Source organism: Uranotaenia lowii, chromosome 2 (genome assembly GCF_029784155.1).
Source record: "Uranotaenia lowii strain MFRU-FL chromosome 2, ASM2978415v1, whole genome shotgun sequence".
Taxonomy (NCBI): Eukaryota; Metazoa; Arthropoda; class Insecta; order Diptera; family Culicidae; genus Uranotaenia; species Uranotaenia lowii.
This window is the reverse complement of record NC_073692.1, coordinates 382009515-382023807: the sequence shown is the minus strand read 5'-3', so window position 1 is coordinate 382023807 and position 14293 is coordinate 382009515. Positions and strand designations below refer to the sequence as shown.

Sequence of the window (14293 nt, the reverse complement as noted above, 5' to 3'; positions counted from 1 at the left end):
CTTGATTTAAAGGTTTTGTACAATGATATAGCATGCAATTTTGTTGCACACAAGCTTTCGTGCAATTTGTTCCAATTATTATCCCCCCCTCGCGATGTTCCAACTCCAAGTGTCAAAAGAAGGATTTGAAATTTGTTCCGGACTAATAAAATTGAAACAAGGAGAGGTGTTCATGTAGAAACGAAAAAAAACCAACCTCATACAGTTTCATTTCAAACGAAGATTATTTCCCACATTTGCTGGGCTGCAAAGGAAAATTTGTCAAAAATTATTTTGAGGAATCGTGTGGACCAGAATTACTATAAGTCAAATATTTCAGCTGAATTTTCTCAATTATCTACTGTTTTAATTTTATATGCACAGTGGGCCTGGTAAAGATAAAAGATGAATAGTAAATGTATTTTTACTCTTCACCGGGATGCTGACAAAATCTGGCTGCGTAACTTAAAGCATAAGCATAGCCAAGCAGTCATGGGAAACATGGTTTTTTTAAGCTAATAAAAGCATAAATAATAAGTTTTAATCGAAATGCGATTTTAAGTTGTTTAAGAAGTATAGATAGGCTCTTTTAAAAGTTTTTCAATTTAAGCTTCTTTTTAACTATTTATATTTCTATTGAAAATAGATTTTATTGGTTTACTTTGAACCCTAAGCTATTTATAAACACTCCCCATAAAGTGTAACGAACTCTTTAATTTTTCAGTGGGATTAAATGTGATAGATAGATGCTTCAATAATTATACTGGCACAATTGCAATTCGTCTTGAATATGGTAATCCAATCCAGAGGCTATGACACAGATTCAGCAGCCAGAAGTGATGGCTACTTTGTAAGTATAATTCATCCCCATCGTGCCCGGTAGAATAAATCACAAACAGCGCACTACATTCCGACAGTTTTCAAAAGGTCGAAAACAGTTTTTTTTGTTATTTATTTATACCTTGAGGCTTTAAGGAGCGAAATTCGTTTTATATATTTACAATTGTTTGCTTAGGTCTAGATCAGTGGTTTTCAAAGTGGTCCCTACCGCCCCCTTGGGGGCGATGAGAGCTTCCAGGGGGGCGGTGAGCTCAATGTTGAAATTTGGGGGGCGTTGGAAAGGCTCAGGGGGGCGGTGAGGTCGTAATCCACATTTACACAAATTACGAAACAACATAGATTTGGAATTCGAGTTCGATGCAAAAAATGAAATTACGTCACAAAACTAGACATCAGGTTGAAGACTAAAATATTTATGATTTCACAGAGCTGCGGGCAAATATGTGCTTCCAGTATCTCAACAATTATTTTTTAATGTAACTAAAAGATTTTTTTTTAAATTGTCACTGATTTTGTATGGGTTATATTAAAACAAGAATAATTTTAGATGGCAATGCTTGATAATCTTTAAAATGTATTGTCTCCAAAAATATGATAAACAGGAAATACATTTGAAAACAATCTGTATTCAAAGGCGACATCTGTGATTTAGTGATGGATTTTTTTTAAAGAAATTGTGTAAGAATTATTTTAGATTAGAGAATTTTTATTTTAAGTTCTTATTTGTTCATCTCTATTTCATTTGATGCAAAAAAAAAACAATTGTGCTAGGTATTTGCCATGGATAAACTTTTAATCTTTTCGGTTATCACGAACATTGCCTGGATTTAGTTATTAGAACATTTTTTAAACTTTAAGACCCGTGAATGCTGCATAGCTTTGATCAGGACTCAAATTTAGATATCGAGAAGTAATACTGTTCTCACGTTATTTTACCGGCTTTACAGTATTTGTATTCAATAACGCAATTTAGTTTTCAACACTAAAGCAAATTAATGGTAAATAGAAAATTTTGTTTACCATTATTTAAGATATATGATTTGATATCAAACTTATTAATCAGTTTAAATAGGTGTCCAGGAAACTTTACAAAGAATTAAGTGTTTACTGGAGGTTTGAAGCAATATGAGGCCCTTGGAACCAAATACGTTAAAGTAGCCAGATTATCCACTTCATTTGCCAAAACAAACTAAATAAAATCAAATTGTGTTTTTAAAATTTTTATGTCTGCTTTCAAATAGAATTTTTTTGAGCAAATTTTAAGGAAATAACCATGAAAAGTTTTTTGAATGCCTGAATAAAAACTGCTGATAAATGATGACGAAAAAAAAATTTTTTTTAAAGTTTTTTTTCTTGATTTTTTGTAAAGAAATTCCTGGGTTTTGAGACAATTTACCTGGATATTATCCGGGTTTTTGGTCGACAATTTTGAAATCAAATGCCCGAATTTTGCCAGGTTCTTAGATAAAATATCTCGGATTTGTCCGGCTCGGGTACGTGATAAAAGCGAATAAAAGCAAATTTCGAGAAAACACGCTTTTAATTTGTCATGTTCACCAATTTTCCACATATTTAAAAAAAAAGCTCTTTTCTTTCGAATAAAATAGTATGCAAATAAAATTCTAAAAATCTGAAAAATCATGAAACATAGTTCGAAATATAAGAATCGATTGACATTATTAAATCAAAATCGACCATTTTCACACTTATGATACCCTTTTGGCTCTGAGGGCCTCATATAAATTTAAATGAATTTTTAGTTAAGCCTCACAACAACATCAAGTCAAAGGCTAATAGCTTTTTAACTATCCAAATTTTCATTTTTTCAATTGATTTTCTGAAAATTTGCTTAGGGGGGCGTTGAGCTTGAAAATTTTGCAAAAGGGGGCGGTGAGTGAAAAAAGTTTAAAAACCACTGGTCTAGATCATCACTTTTTAGGTCGAAAACAGTTAAAGTTATTAAAAAAAAACAATTCAAAATTAAACTTTTTTTTAATAACTTATAATTCACACACGTGCCACTCGTACTGCAAAAATTTGCTCGGTCTCCCGATGACAGTCATGTCATCAGACATCTGAATTACTTAGGATACATCGACAATTTATGCTAACATTATTCACCCATTCAATCTTAATCCCAGTCCTACATTCACGAGATTCAAACATCATTTAATTTTCCGACGCCCCGCCTCGCAAGCTGAACTGAGCAGTAGGTACCGTCTCTAAGTGCCAGATGACAGTTATTGTCCGGCCGGATCTCGCGGTCGGTCACGAAACCGATAGGAAGAGCTTCAATAGCTTTCAATTGCTTCCCCATAAATAAGCAGTAATTCACCATAACCCCAAGCTCTCCCGGTTACACTGCCGGTCGAAAGGTTGGGGTTAAGTGTTCAAGTAATTAAATGAAGATAATTTAATTGGGTAGGTAATTTAATATTTTATTGCTCTTGATGCGATTCAATATTGAACTGAGCTTGGAATATTCGCAAAAATTATAACAATGATTGTCTTAAAATACCATTTTTCAAATTGTTTTTTTTTTTTAATTTAAATAAAAAAACCATAAAAACTTCTATGTTTTGTTTTAACCAGCAATATCATGAATTAAACAGAGTCAGCTTGGGGATGCAATGCAATAATAATTTTTGTTATGCCATAAGGAAGATATAGCACACAATAGATAATTGAGGTGAAACCCTCATAAAAATATCTAGCTATGTATGGAACACCGCAAGCATCTATTATCACAAGCTAATAATTCAAAGCTGTATAAGCGACAAATCAGGAAATACCAATCATTCTCAAGCACCAATAAAAACACAAACGTTAATTTTTGTACTGTCGTTAAGAATGCGCTGTTTTCGTATATTAAAATAATAATCTTCCACAATGTACCTACATGTTGACCAAAAAGTACAATAATGATAAAATAACAAAAACGACATAAAAGACAAAAATGGTAAACACGACAAAATTACAAACGAAAAATGACAAAACTGGGAAGAATTATCAAAATCACTTAGGTCAAAATCCAAAATGCCAAAAACTAAAAAATAACAAAAAACTCAAAATGATAAAAATGACAACAAGACAATAACAAAATAAGAAAAAGACCAAAATGACAAAAATTAGAAATTTTAAGAATAAAAAATAGGAACAAAATGACAGTAAGGCTGAATCTTTTATCTATTAATTTTTTTTAAGGTTTGGTCATTTTTCCTAATTTATATTTCTAATTTTTTTCCAATTTTGTTTGATTTTTTTATTTTTTATCATTTAGAAATGATTTTGAACTTTTTTCATTTTTAGGTTTCATTTTTGTAGTTTTTGTCGTTTGTATCATTTCTTCAATTTTGTCATATTTGTCTTTATTTCGTTCATTTCGCATTTTTTTTCCAATTTTTTATTTAAGTCATTTTTGTTAATTTTGTATTTTTTTTTTAATTTTTTTCCTTCTTTTCACATTTTTTTCTTTTTTCATTTGTGTGGTTTTTGTAAATTATAAATTTTGCCTTTTTGTAGCTATTTCGCAGTTTTCGTCATTTCTGGCATTTTTTTCGTTTTCGTCATTTTTTTTAAATTTTTGTCAAATTTTATATTGTTATTTATTTTTTGAAATTTTGGTCAATTTTTCAATTTTTTTAAATTTTTTTTCACGAAATTTTTTTTTTTTTCAATTATTCATTCCGGTATCCGTTTCGCTGCACTGCGCTTTTCACTGTTTTTGCATTTCTTTGAATGTTTGTAGTTTGTTTAGCTTGTTTCACTGATATTTATGTATTAAACTATTTTATGTACTTTCATGCACTGAAAGTCTTTTTATTTAATTTCACTGTTTTGCATTGTTTACAGTTCTTGTTTTTAAATTTTTTAGATGTTTTTCATTCTTTTTATTTTATTTAAATCTTGGTTACTCTTGTCAGTTTGGTCAATATTTGTAAAGTTTTCAAATTTTTGTCATTAGTTTATTCTTGTTAAGAGCCTCAATGCTAAATTTTTAGTTTTTACATTTTTGTGTTTTGGAATCTATTCGATCATACACAGCTTTTTTTTTAATTTCACCATCTGAAATTGCTTTAAAATAACGAAATGAATTATGAAATCACAGTTTCGGGTCAACTCATAAACTTTGCATGTTATTTGGTCAATTAGGATTTAGTGGCCCACGATTCCTCACCATTTTTTTAAATCCAAAAAATATTGCTTCTTATAAAATAGTATGAACTTGGGGATAATAACTTATTAAAAAAAATTAAAAATATACCTTATGATACCTTGAAAAAGTAGAAAACCATACCATGTTTTCTTTTCATTTTATCTTTTATAATAAAGAAGTTATGGAACAACGAAAAAAAGTGGCCCATGATTCCCCACTCTCCCATACCAAATACTTTTGTTATTACACTGAGTAACAAAAAACAGATTTTTTGAAAATAGTCCAGGGTTTTCCAACTGAATTAGACTAATATTGACGCCCTGGGTCCGAAAATGACCATGGTTTTGTTCAATCAGGTCAAAACCCCTATTACTAGCATATTGAAGCGTATATAGCCATATGGCTGTATCTCAAAAAGTTGACCTGATACAGCAAAATCAATGTGATATTCTAACTCAGGACACAAAAATTAGTCTAAATCAGCTGAGAAACCCCAGACTATTGTTTGGCTGTCACCCAGTGTTATCATTAACGTAATTTTTAGTCAATTTTTGCCATTTTCAATATTTTTATTTTTATTTTTATCATGTTTTTGATACATAAAGCACTTTTCTTGTTTTTTTTATAATGTTTTTTTTTTTTGTCATATTGGAAATTTTGGACATTTTTCATTATTTTTTAGTTCTTTTCAATTATTTTTAGTCTTTTGTTAGTATTTATTTTTTAATTTTGTAAAATTTTCATCTTTTTGTCACTTTTGAATACTTAATAATTAAAAAAAATTTTTTTTTGTATTTTATCAACATTACAGAACGTAAAAACATATCTATGATGCTTCTCTTAATTATGTATATTGGTGCTGTTATAGCGGAAACTATAGGGGAGGATGAGGATACTTGATCCCTGAGGATACTTGATTCCTTCGCTATACCGTCAACTGGGGCAACATGCAACAATTTGCAATTTCAATGGCTTCTAAAAACCTTATGTTCACAGTTAATCATACCGCATCAAAAGTTTTAAGGTTGATGGGACCTTTTTTTCATCCTCCTTAGAAAATGGGGTAAGTTGCAAACTTTGTTTTTGATGAAAAATCTTATGAAAACGTTTGAAAATGTATAGTTTTTGATAAATTTGCGATGACTTAAATAGCATTACGCATGAAAACACCATTTGCAGTGATTTTTTGTTCTCTGAAAACTTATTTTCATTTCATTATTCACATTTTTTTTTTCTGAAAATAAGGGTGCTGCATACATTTAGGGGTAAAACAATACTACTAAAAATTGTAAAAGACGAAATCATTAAAAATAATGTTTGGATGAACGAAATTTCAATGTTGACAAAAGCGTGATGCAAAACAATCATATTCCAGCATTTGGAAATGAGATTTACAAAGCGTTTCTTTGATTTGCATTTTGTTGCACCCCAGACTGGTAACTGAATTATTAAAATATTTATTTAAAAAAAATGAGTGATTGTTCGAAAAATATTTTTACATCAACTGTGTTGGTATAGGATGAGGAAACCAATATGAAGTTTGTAGGTGATAATATTAAGCCAATCCGTCATATTGGGTAAAGTTTTCAAAGCCATAGTAAACTCTCAGTTTTTATAAAGAAGAAGTTTTCCAAAATGTATGTTATGGGTATAATTGATCCCTAGAGTCCCAAAAGCTATATTTTTCTTGTGAATGTATCGTGATCATTAGTTACCCTGAAATTACTAATATCTGTCCAATAATAAATGTTTATCCGGCCTTTATTCTCTGTTAAAAAGGATTAAAAATACTGTATTTATCTAAAAACTTGAAAATGCGTCTTAAAGTATTTAATGACTATAGGATAGTAGACGAACTTTTAGAATTCTCGTTTTCGATACTTACAAACTGTGAAATGAGAACTTATATGATGAAAAATTGTCAACGGACCTTTAATTTTTAGATTTTACTAGATTGTTGCCTAGGATCAGGGCACCCTGAATTAAGGATCAAGTCTCCTTTAGAAAAGGATCAAGTCTCCTGTAACTTAACAAATATCACAATTTTTTTACTCTCACGAAAATGCTTCTAGTTCCTTTACGAGTTCATGTAGATATCGTTCTAAATTCTAGAGTATATAAATTTGAAATTAATCGCTTTCAGAAAATGCAAAAGACGGCGAGTTGCTAAATTTTCCCTAAGGCGATGTTCTTTCTAAAAACCGGATGTTTCCAAAAACGAACGGAGTCTGTATTACTTTGCTTAACGTAAATTAATAGCGGCGTTACGATTTGTTGCATAAGGAGATAGGAGGTCAAAAAAGTGGCTTTTTGCGTTACGTAATTTGTGGAAGATGTCTTACTTTTTTTTTACAAATAAGGTTTACAAACTCAAAAGGATTGAAAGTAAACGGTCATGTATCAGTAAGAATTTCACAATTTGTTGGGTAAAATTACCGGTAGGAAGGAGGGGAAGAGGGAGGGGGTGGTTGCAAGGAAGTGGTTAACTCAATCAGCTAGCTGGTCAGATTTTCAATCAGGCGATGAGAGGTTCAATTGCTCACCCCCCCAAAAAAAAAGTGAACCTTAAGTTAAGTTAACTTAAGGCTGAACAGAGTGAAGGTCTAAATGTCAGAATAAAGAATACAGAATATCTTCGGACGAAACAAGGAATTGTAAACTTTTATGAGCAAAACAGAATTTGATGAAGGCTTCGGTCAAGAAACCGGAATACATATTGTAAACTCCCTCGGAGTATAAACACAAGAAACACAATCGGGCCTTGCCCATAATAATCGCGAAGAGAAATCACAACCATGATAATGATATCGAATGACAAAAATTGTATACACTACGGAGTAATCAGAAGAAAATAGGGCACAAAATTATTGTAGATGTCCAATTAGATATTTCTTATCAGATTCTTCAAGATAATCTGGACCTTTAAGGGGCTGTTGAATCAAATTTTTCTATACCATGATACGGTGTTTGGACAAATGGTCTTGTACGCACTTGTACGGCTATAAAGTTTTCTCATAACCCGCTCTTAGAATATTTTTATAATCTTTCATTTTAATCTATCGCTTCATAATTTCAATATTTTCCTTTGACATTATTTCTATTAGATTTTAAATTCGTCACTGAAATGTCAATCATTCATTTAAAATTAAATAAAAATTTAGGTCAAATAAGTATTTCTAAAGAATGTATTACGCATCAAAAAATGGTCAACTTAAATTCGCATTTTTTCTAATCATTCATATAAGAAACCTGAACATCCCTAGAAAGATGCTGCTGTTTGGATTTTGACGTAAGATCTTTAGTTTTCAAAATGGCGTCCAAGCAAGAGGAGCTACGAATCAAAATGTTGTACATGCGTCATGAAAATCCGAACTAAACGCACCCAGAAATAGCAAAATCGTTGAATGTGGTCTAATCAACCGTCACCAAAGTAATAAAAGTGATCGGGAAACTTTTGTCGACAACCAGGAAGCCTGGATCTGAAGGAAATCGAAAGCCGGGAGCCGCAGTTATGAACAGAAGAGTGGCTAGCGCTTTCAAGCGAAACTTCAACTTCTCCGTTCGAAATGTCGCAAATAAGTTGGGAATATCGTCTACACCCGTGTATGAAGCTAGAAAACGATTCTGACTATCGATTTATAAGAAGGTAGTGACTCTAAATCGCAACGATAAGCAAACCCTTACGGAAAAAAACAAGATCTCGGAAGCTGTATACGACATTGTTGTCAAAGTTTGATTGCGTCATAATGGACGACGAAACCTACGCCAATGCAGATATCAGACAGCCTCCTGGACAAGAGTATTCCGCAGCAACGGGAAGGGGAAAGGTGGCAGATATTTTCAAGCATATTAAACTATCAAAGTTTTCCAAGAAATATCTCGTTCGGCAAGCTATCTCTACCTGTGGCTTGAAAAGCGACATTTTCGTTGCAACCGGAAGCGTAAACCAGGAAATTTACGTGAACGAGTGTCTACAAAATCATTTGTTGTCTTTTCTGAAAAAAATATGTCTGTGCTGTTTTGGCCGGAATTGGCATCCTGTCATTATGGAAAAAAGGCCATGGAGTGGTATGCCGCCAACAACATTCAGGTTGTGCCCAAAAATAAGAATCCTCCCAACACACCAGAACTTCGCCCAATCGAAAAATATTGGGCGATATGTAGTTAGGCAGAACCTTAAGAAGACCCAAAAACTGATAGCAGCGAGAAGCAGTTCAAAACAAACTGGCGTTCTGCGGCGAAGAAAGTGGATAAGGTGACTGTACAAAATCTGATGGCAGGCGTCAAACGAAAGGCTCGCTTATTTAGACTTGGTCGACCGGAATCTTAACTGAGTATTTTTTCCGTCTTTTATGCATATTGAGCTTTAAAAAGCAAGATACTTTGATTTTTCGATTTACACGCAATTTAATTTGATTATTTTTTGACCACCCTTTATTGTTTTCACTCGAAAGATCAGAATCAAAATTCCCGATTGAAAAACTTAATCAAAATTGTGTACTTTCCAAATCCTTGTGGTGCAATAAATTACAACAGAAATGCATGCCCCGACAAGGAAGGTATCAGAACGCAATCATAATCGAACCGGGGACCGAAATAAGATTTCCAGGAATTTCCTCCATTCCACTCTGCCGCACCGATCTCCGATTAAGGTCAAATCGGAGAGACCAGACGGACGAGACTTACCTTGATTGTGAGGATGCACCCGGTAAGGGCAATGATGTTGCACAGCATGTGGTACGAATCGACGAGCAGGACCAGCGCGTGAGAAATGTGGCTCAAGAACAGTTGCACCAAAAAGTACACGATCGAGAGGGCCAGAACTATGTAGAGCTGTACCGGTTGCAACCGGTAGATCCATTCCTTCATCGGCATCTCGCCCGCTGCCTGATAATTGAGTCACTTAACGAGAACTCACGTTTTTTTTCAAATTTCACTGACTAGAGCTTCTTATGTTTCTTCAAGCGTTTAGAATACTTTCACTGATCCTGCGCGATTAAGTATGCTTTCCGGGCACTTTCCTCGATCACCTTGAGCGATATTCTTTCGCCACCGAGAACACCGAACGTTGCGGAGTCTCATTTGGAACTGAGCTGGAACGATCTGCAAGGAGAACGAAGCATACAATCCATCGTTAGACGAGAAAAAAAAACGTTTCTCCTTAAACCTAAGCCAGGCATGCTTAAGCTGGGAAGGAAATTTTCATTCAACGAGCTAAGTGATTCTCGTTCGTTCGGATGTGACTGATTGCTGTTGCTGCTGCTGTTGTTGTGTGCTTTGAGACGACGATCGCTTATCAAGCGCTTATCAACTCATTGTGCTAAGCTTGATAACCTGACTGCCGTTATGAGGGATGATGACGAATTATACTACCTGTGGTTGATTGGTGTACAAAGAGTAGATCCTCTCGATTTGAGAATGGAAAAATTTGCGAAACTAGATAAGCCGGCGGTCACTAGACGCCTATTGCCGGGAGATGGAGCAGTTGATTGATAAGCAAATTTTTCCCAAGGTGAGCAGTTTTTGCGCGTTGGGTATGATTAACTTTGGTTCAACATTCCTAATTCTATCAAGAGATAAACCACCGTTATGCATTTTCGTTACTTAATTTATCGATCTTATCGGTAAAAAGTGGCGTCCTATCCCGTGCAGAATTTTATTGCAAAATTATGCCTAATTTTGCTATTATGCATTTGCTATCATTTTGCCCGAATAAAGGTGGTACAATGCAAAAATTATCAATTAAAATTATTCATCAAAATATGGTATCAGTTAGCTGTTAGTAGTTAGTTTATCATTTTGGTCTCAATTTACTACCATTTAGCAAATTTTTCGAACCAAAATGGTGCCTAGTTTTGCCATAATGAAAAAATTAAAACCAAATAATGGTATCATTTTAGTCATTTATGACTTAATTCGTTGTCTGTTTTCAGTTCAAATTAATTTGACCGTCCGAACCCCCGTGTATAAATTTCGACTCGATCGTTGCATAAAACCGAATTATTGCCAAAATATTAAACCTCTTTTCGGTGGCCCCTTTTACAAGCTTTGAAATCGATTGCCCTTCTCTCTAAACTCCCGTGTTAAAATTTTCATTCATTGCATAAAAACGTCCATATCGCAAAAAAAATAGTGAACAGTTAATATGGACGACCGCTTTGGCCGACCCCTGACCCAAAAATAAGATAATTGGAATCAATTGTTCGTCCTAAATAATTCCTATGTGCAAATTTTCATCTCAATCCGATGTATAATAACGGCAATATCACAAAAATATTGAAAAGGTAACATGGATGACCCCTTTTTCCGGCTCCTTACACTGAATGTGATACCTGAAATCGATTGCACATCATTCAAAACTCACGTTTACCAATTTTCATCTGAGTCCGATGTATAATAACGTCAATATCGCAAAAATAGCGAACAGTTAATATGGACGACCCCTTTGGCTGGCCTTTAATACAAAATTTGATACCAACAATCGATTGCCCATCTTTAAAAATATCCAAACGCAAATTTTCATATCAATCCGATGTATAATAACGGCAATATCAAAAAATATTGAAAAGGTAATATGTACGACCCATTTTGCCGACCCCTGACCCAAAATTCAATACCTGAAATAGATTCCCTACACGCAAAATAATCTGCACGTAGCGGCTACGTGAAATACTACATAATTTTTACCCACTTGATTTTCACGTAGATGCTACGGAATAAACATGCAAACTCGCGCCTATAAGAAGCGATGCATAATGAACATCAACTAATATTTAAGTGATTTTATTGTGAGTATGACATGATGTGATAAAGAAAGATTCGTGAAATTCGTTGAATATGGAAAAGTTATTTAGCTCGATTCGCACGTTTCTTTTATTTTTCTTTTTTTTTATTTAAAAAAAAACAAGAAATTTCTTTTCAAATAAAATTTATTCTAAACTTTTTCGCTCAACTTAACAGAACACCATCACTTTCAATCGCGTAACCCTGTGAAATAACAAAAAGTTGGAAGAAATAAAAATAAATTTTATGAAGTAAGTAGGTTACCTCAATCGGATCAGTCGAGAATTCGACGTTTCATAAATCCTGGAAGCCACTCGTTTCCGTCAGGATGTCCGGAAACCTAACATCAACCTTCCGCTAAAGGTTGTTCCGTGGTCTCAAAAGCAACAAACAATAAATTATTTATTTGGTTAGGAATTTCAATTGCACTGTCCAAATCAACAATAAATTTATTCGGCTATGAATCCCGAATATTGTGACAACTCACCTTCCAAATAATCCCAAGGCAATTGACAGAAGTCACGGTTTTCGGAATGGTCCTCGTGAGAAAAAAAGCAATACTTTCTCGAAATTTTTTCCCTAGAACGTGCTAGAACGATCAAAGTCAGCGAACTAACCTTTTCTTATAAGAATTTGAAAAAAAAAAACTTGAAAACAATTTAAAGCATCCACTTGGATTTTACGTGAAATTCAAGAGGCAATTATGTGGAAGTAAAGTAGTTACTACCAGGGCGCACTAGAAAAACTCTGGTTACTACAAGATTCACGTAGAATCGATATGATGCAGCCATATTTCAACAACGTCAAAAAAGCGAAAACAATATTTGTGTTGTATGGACGAAAACATTTTTTATCATTCCTGGTCTTAATAAGCATCCATGCCAAATTTCAGCTCTCTAGCTCTTAAGACGACTGAGTCTATAGAGGACAAACAAACAAACCCACAGAAATTGCTTTTTTATAATAAATAGATTTTTTTTGTAGAGAATCGCAGTGCTTATGGAATTACACCACTAGAATCGATATGAAATTAGCTTCATGGTGAATATAAATTTATGGCGGAGATCTTGAGTTAACATTCTCAAAATCCAGTACAAAAGTGAATTTAAGTGCAAGAAAATCTGAGAAATTGCATATTGAGAAAAAGTTCAAAAAACAGCAACCTTAGAAAATTCGTCAAAAATTCTGTGTTTCATACTTTGTCAATCTAAAAATGCAAAAGTGTGCCAAATTACGTCAACTTTTTAAAAATTATCTGGAGTAATTTGAGCAATTTTGACGGTTGATTGATTGAAAAGTACGGTTTTTACACCGCTTTTTTACATTTTTTGTGGTTATGATCTTAAAAATTTTAAAAAAAATGTATCCTTATGTGCCACGTATAGCTTCTCACTTCAGCTTTCTTGGACACTAAATAAAATTTGTTTTGAGCATTCCGTAGCTGTAAAATTGGAGTGTTGTAGGTGAATATTGTCCTAAAAATTGAGTAACATTACGAGAATTTCAAAAAAGAGAGATATAGCGGTTTTAAGCAAGAAGTGTCAAATTGACACTCAAGGTCGGATTAGGGAGTTTTTTTTTTCTAGGGCTTTCAGGGTGCGTCCATAGAAAAGGAAATGACGCAAAAATAAAGATTGAGGGCCCCCTAGAATTTATTTAAATTGGGTGCATCCGAATACAGTTACAAGCCGCCAAACTTTCAATAGTGTCATATTGACACTCAAGGAAGGATTAGGGTTACAGACTACACTAACGATGTAGAGAGCTTGGATATTTGGATTTCACAGTTCTTGGACCCAGATTCAAAGCTAAGTACTGTTTTTTTTTGTAAATTGATAAATACGCACTAGGCCGGCATCGTTATTGGTTCATATTAAAGCCTGAATTTCTCAAAACTGTACAACTGCTGTAGCACGTGAAACTAGCGTTTAACCTCTGACCATAGTTTAACTATGATTTAATCTTTTTTTTTTTTTGTATCGAAAAATCTATGTGCCAGTATACGGTTTACAGTTTTGGCTCCAGTAGCAAAACTATTCGCTAACGGTATGTTGAAAACAATTTAAACTGTTTTTTTTTTCCTTTTTGGCATAAATTACTAAGCAGTTTGAATTTTCATTACTATGCCTTTTCATAATTTATGCAGTTTGAATTTTCATAAACAATGCCTTTTTCTGTTGAATAAAAATAAGAAATTTTAAATATTTATTGAGGAGGATTTCAATATGTGTTATAAACAATCAGCTAAATTTCAAAATTTCGTTTGAAAAACAACATTCAAAATCAGAATGTTCCTGTAAAATTCTCGAATATAGTTCAAAGGATTCGGCGATTGCTTTACGATTCCAAAACAGTAGATTAATTCAGGTAGATTGAACAATGTTTAAAAGATGATGGTTAAAATAATTCTCTATTCTCATTTGAATTTATGGATGAATGGACGAGTAATGGATGAATAAGCCAATATCCCACTTGGTAGATGATTAAAAACAGCTGATTAGATGTTATTCAGAAAAATTACTCTCAAATCAATTT

At 33.2% G+C, this 14293-nt stretch overlaps 1 protein-coding gene across 1 annotated transcript in view; it reads right to left on the bottom strand.

Annotated features, from left to right (window-relative positions):
- LOC129744756 (zinc transporter 10) overlaps window positions 1-14293 on the bottom strand; it is a 57563-nt gene that overhangs the window by 9587 nt on the left and 33683 nt on the right. Inside the window, exon 2 of the mRNA XM_055737452.1 lies at window positions 9662-10078. Within this exon, the coding sequence (XP_055593427.1) occupies window positions 9662-9850 (189 nt within the window). The 5' untranslated portion in view covers window positions 9851-10078. The remainder of the gene's footprint in view (window positions 1-9661; window positions 10079-14293) is intronic.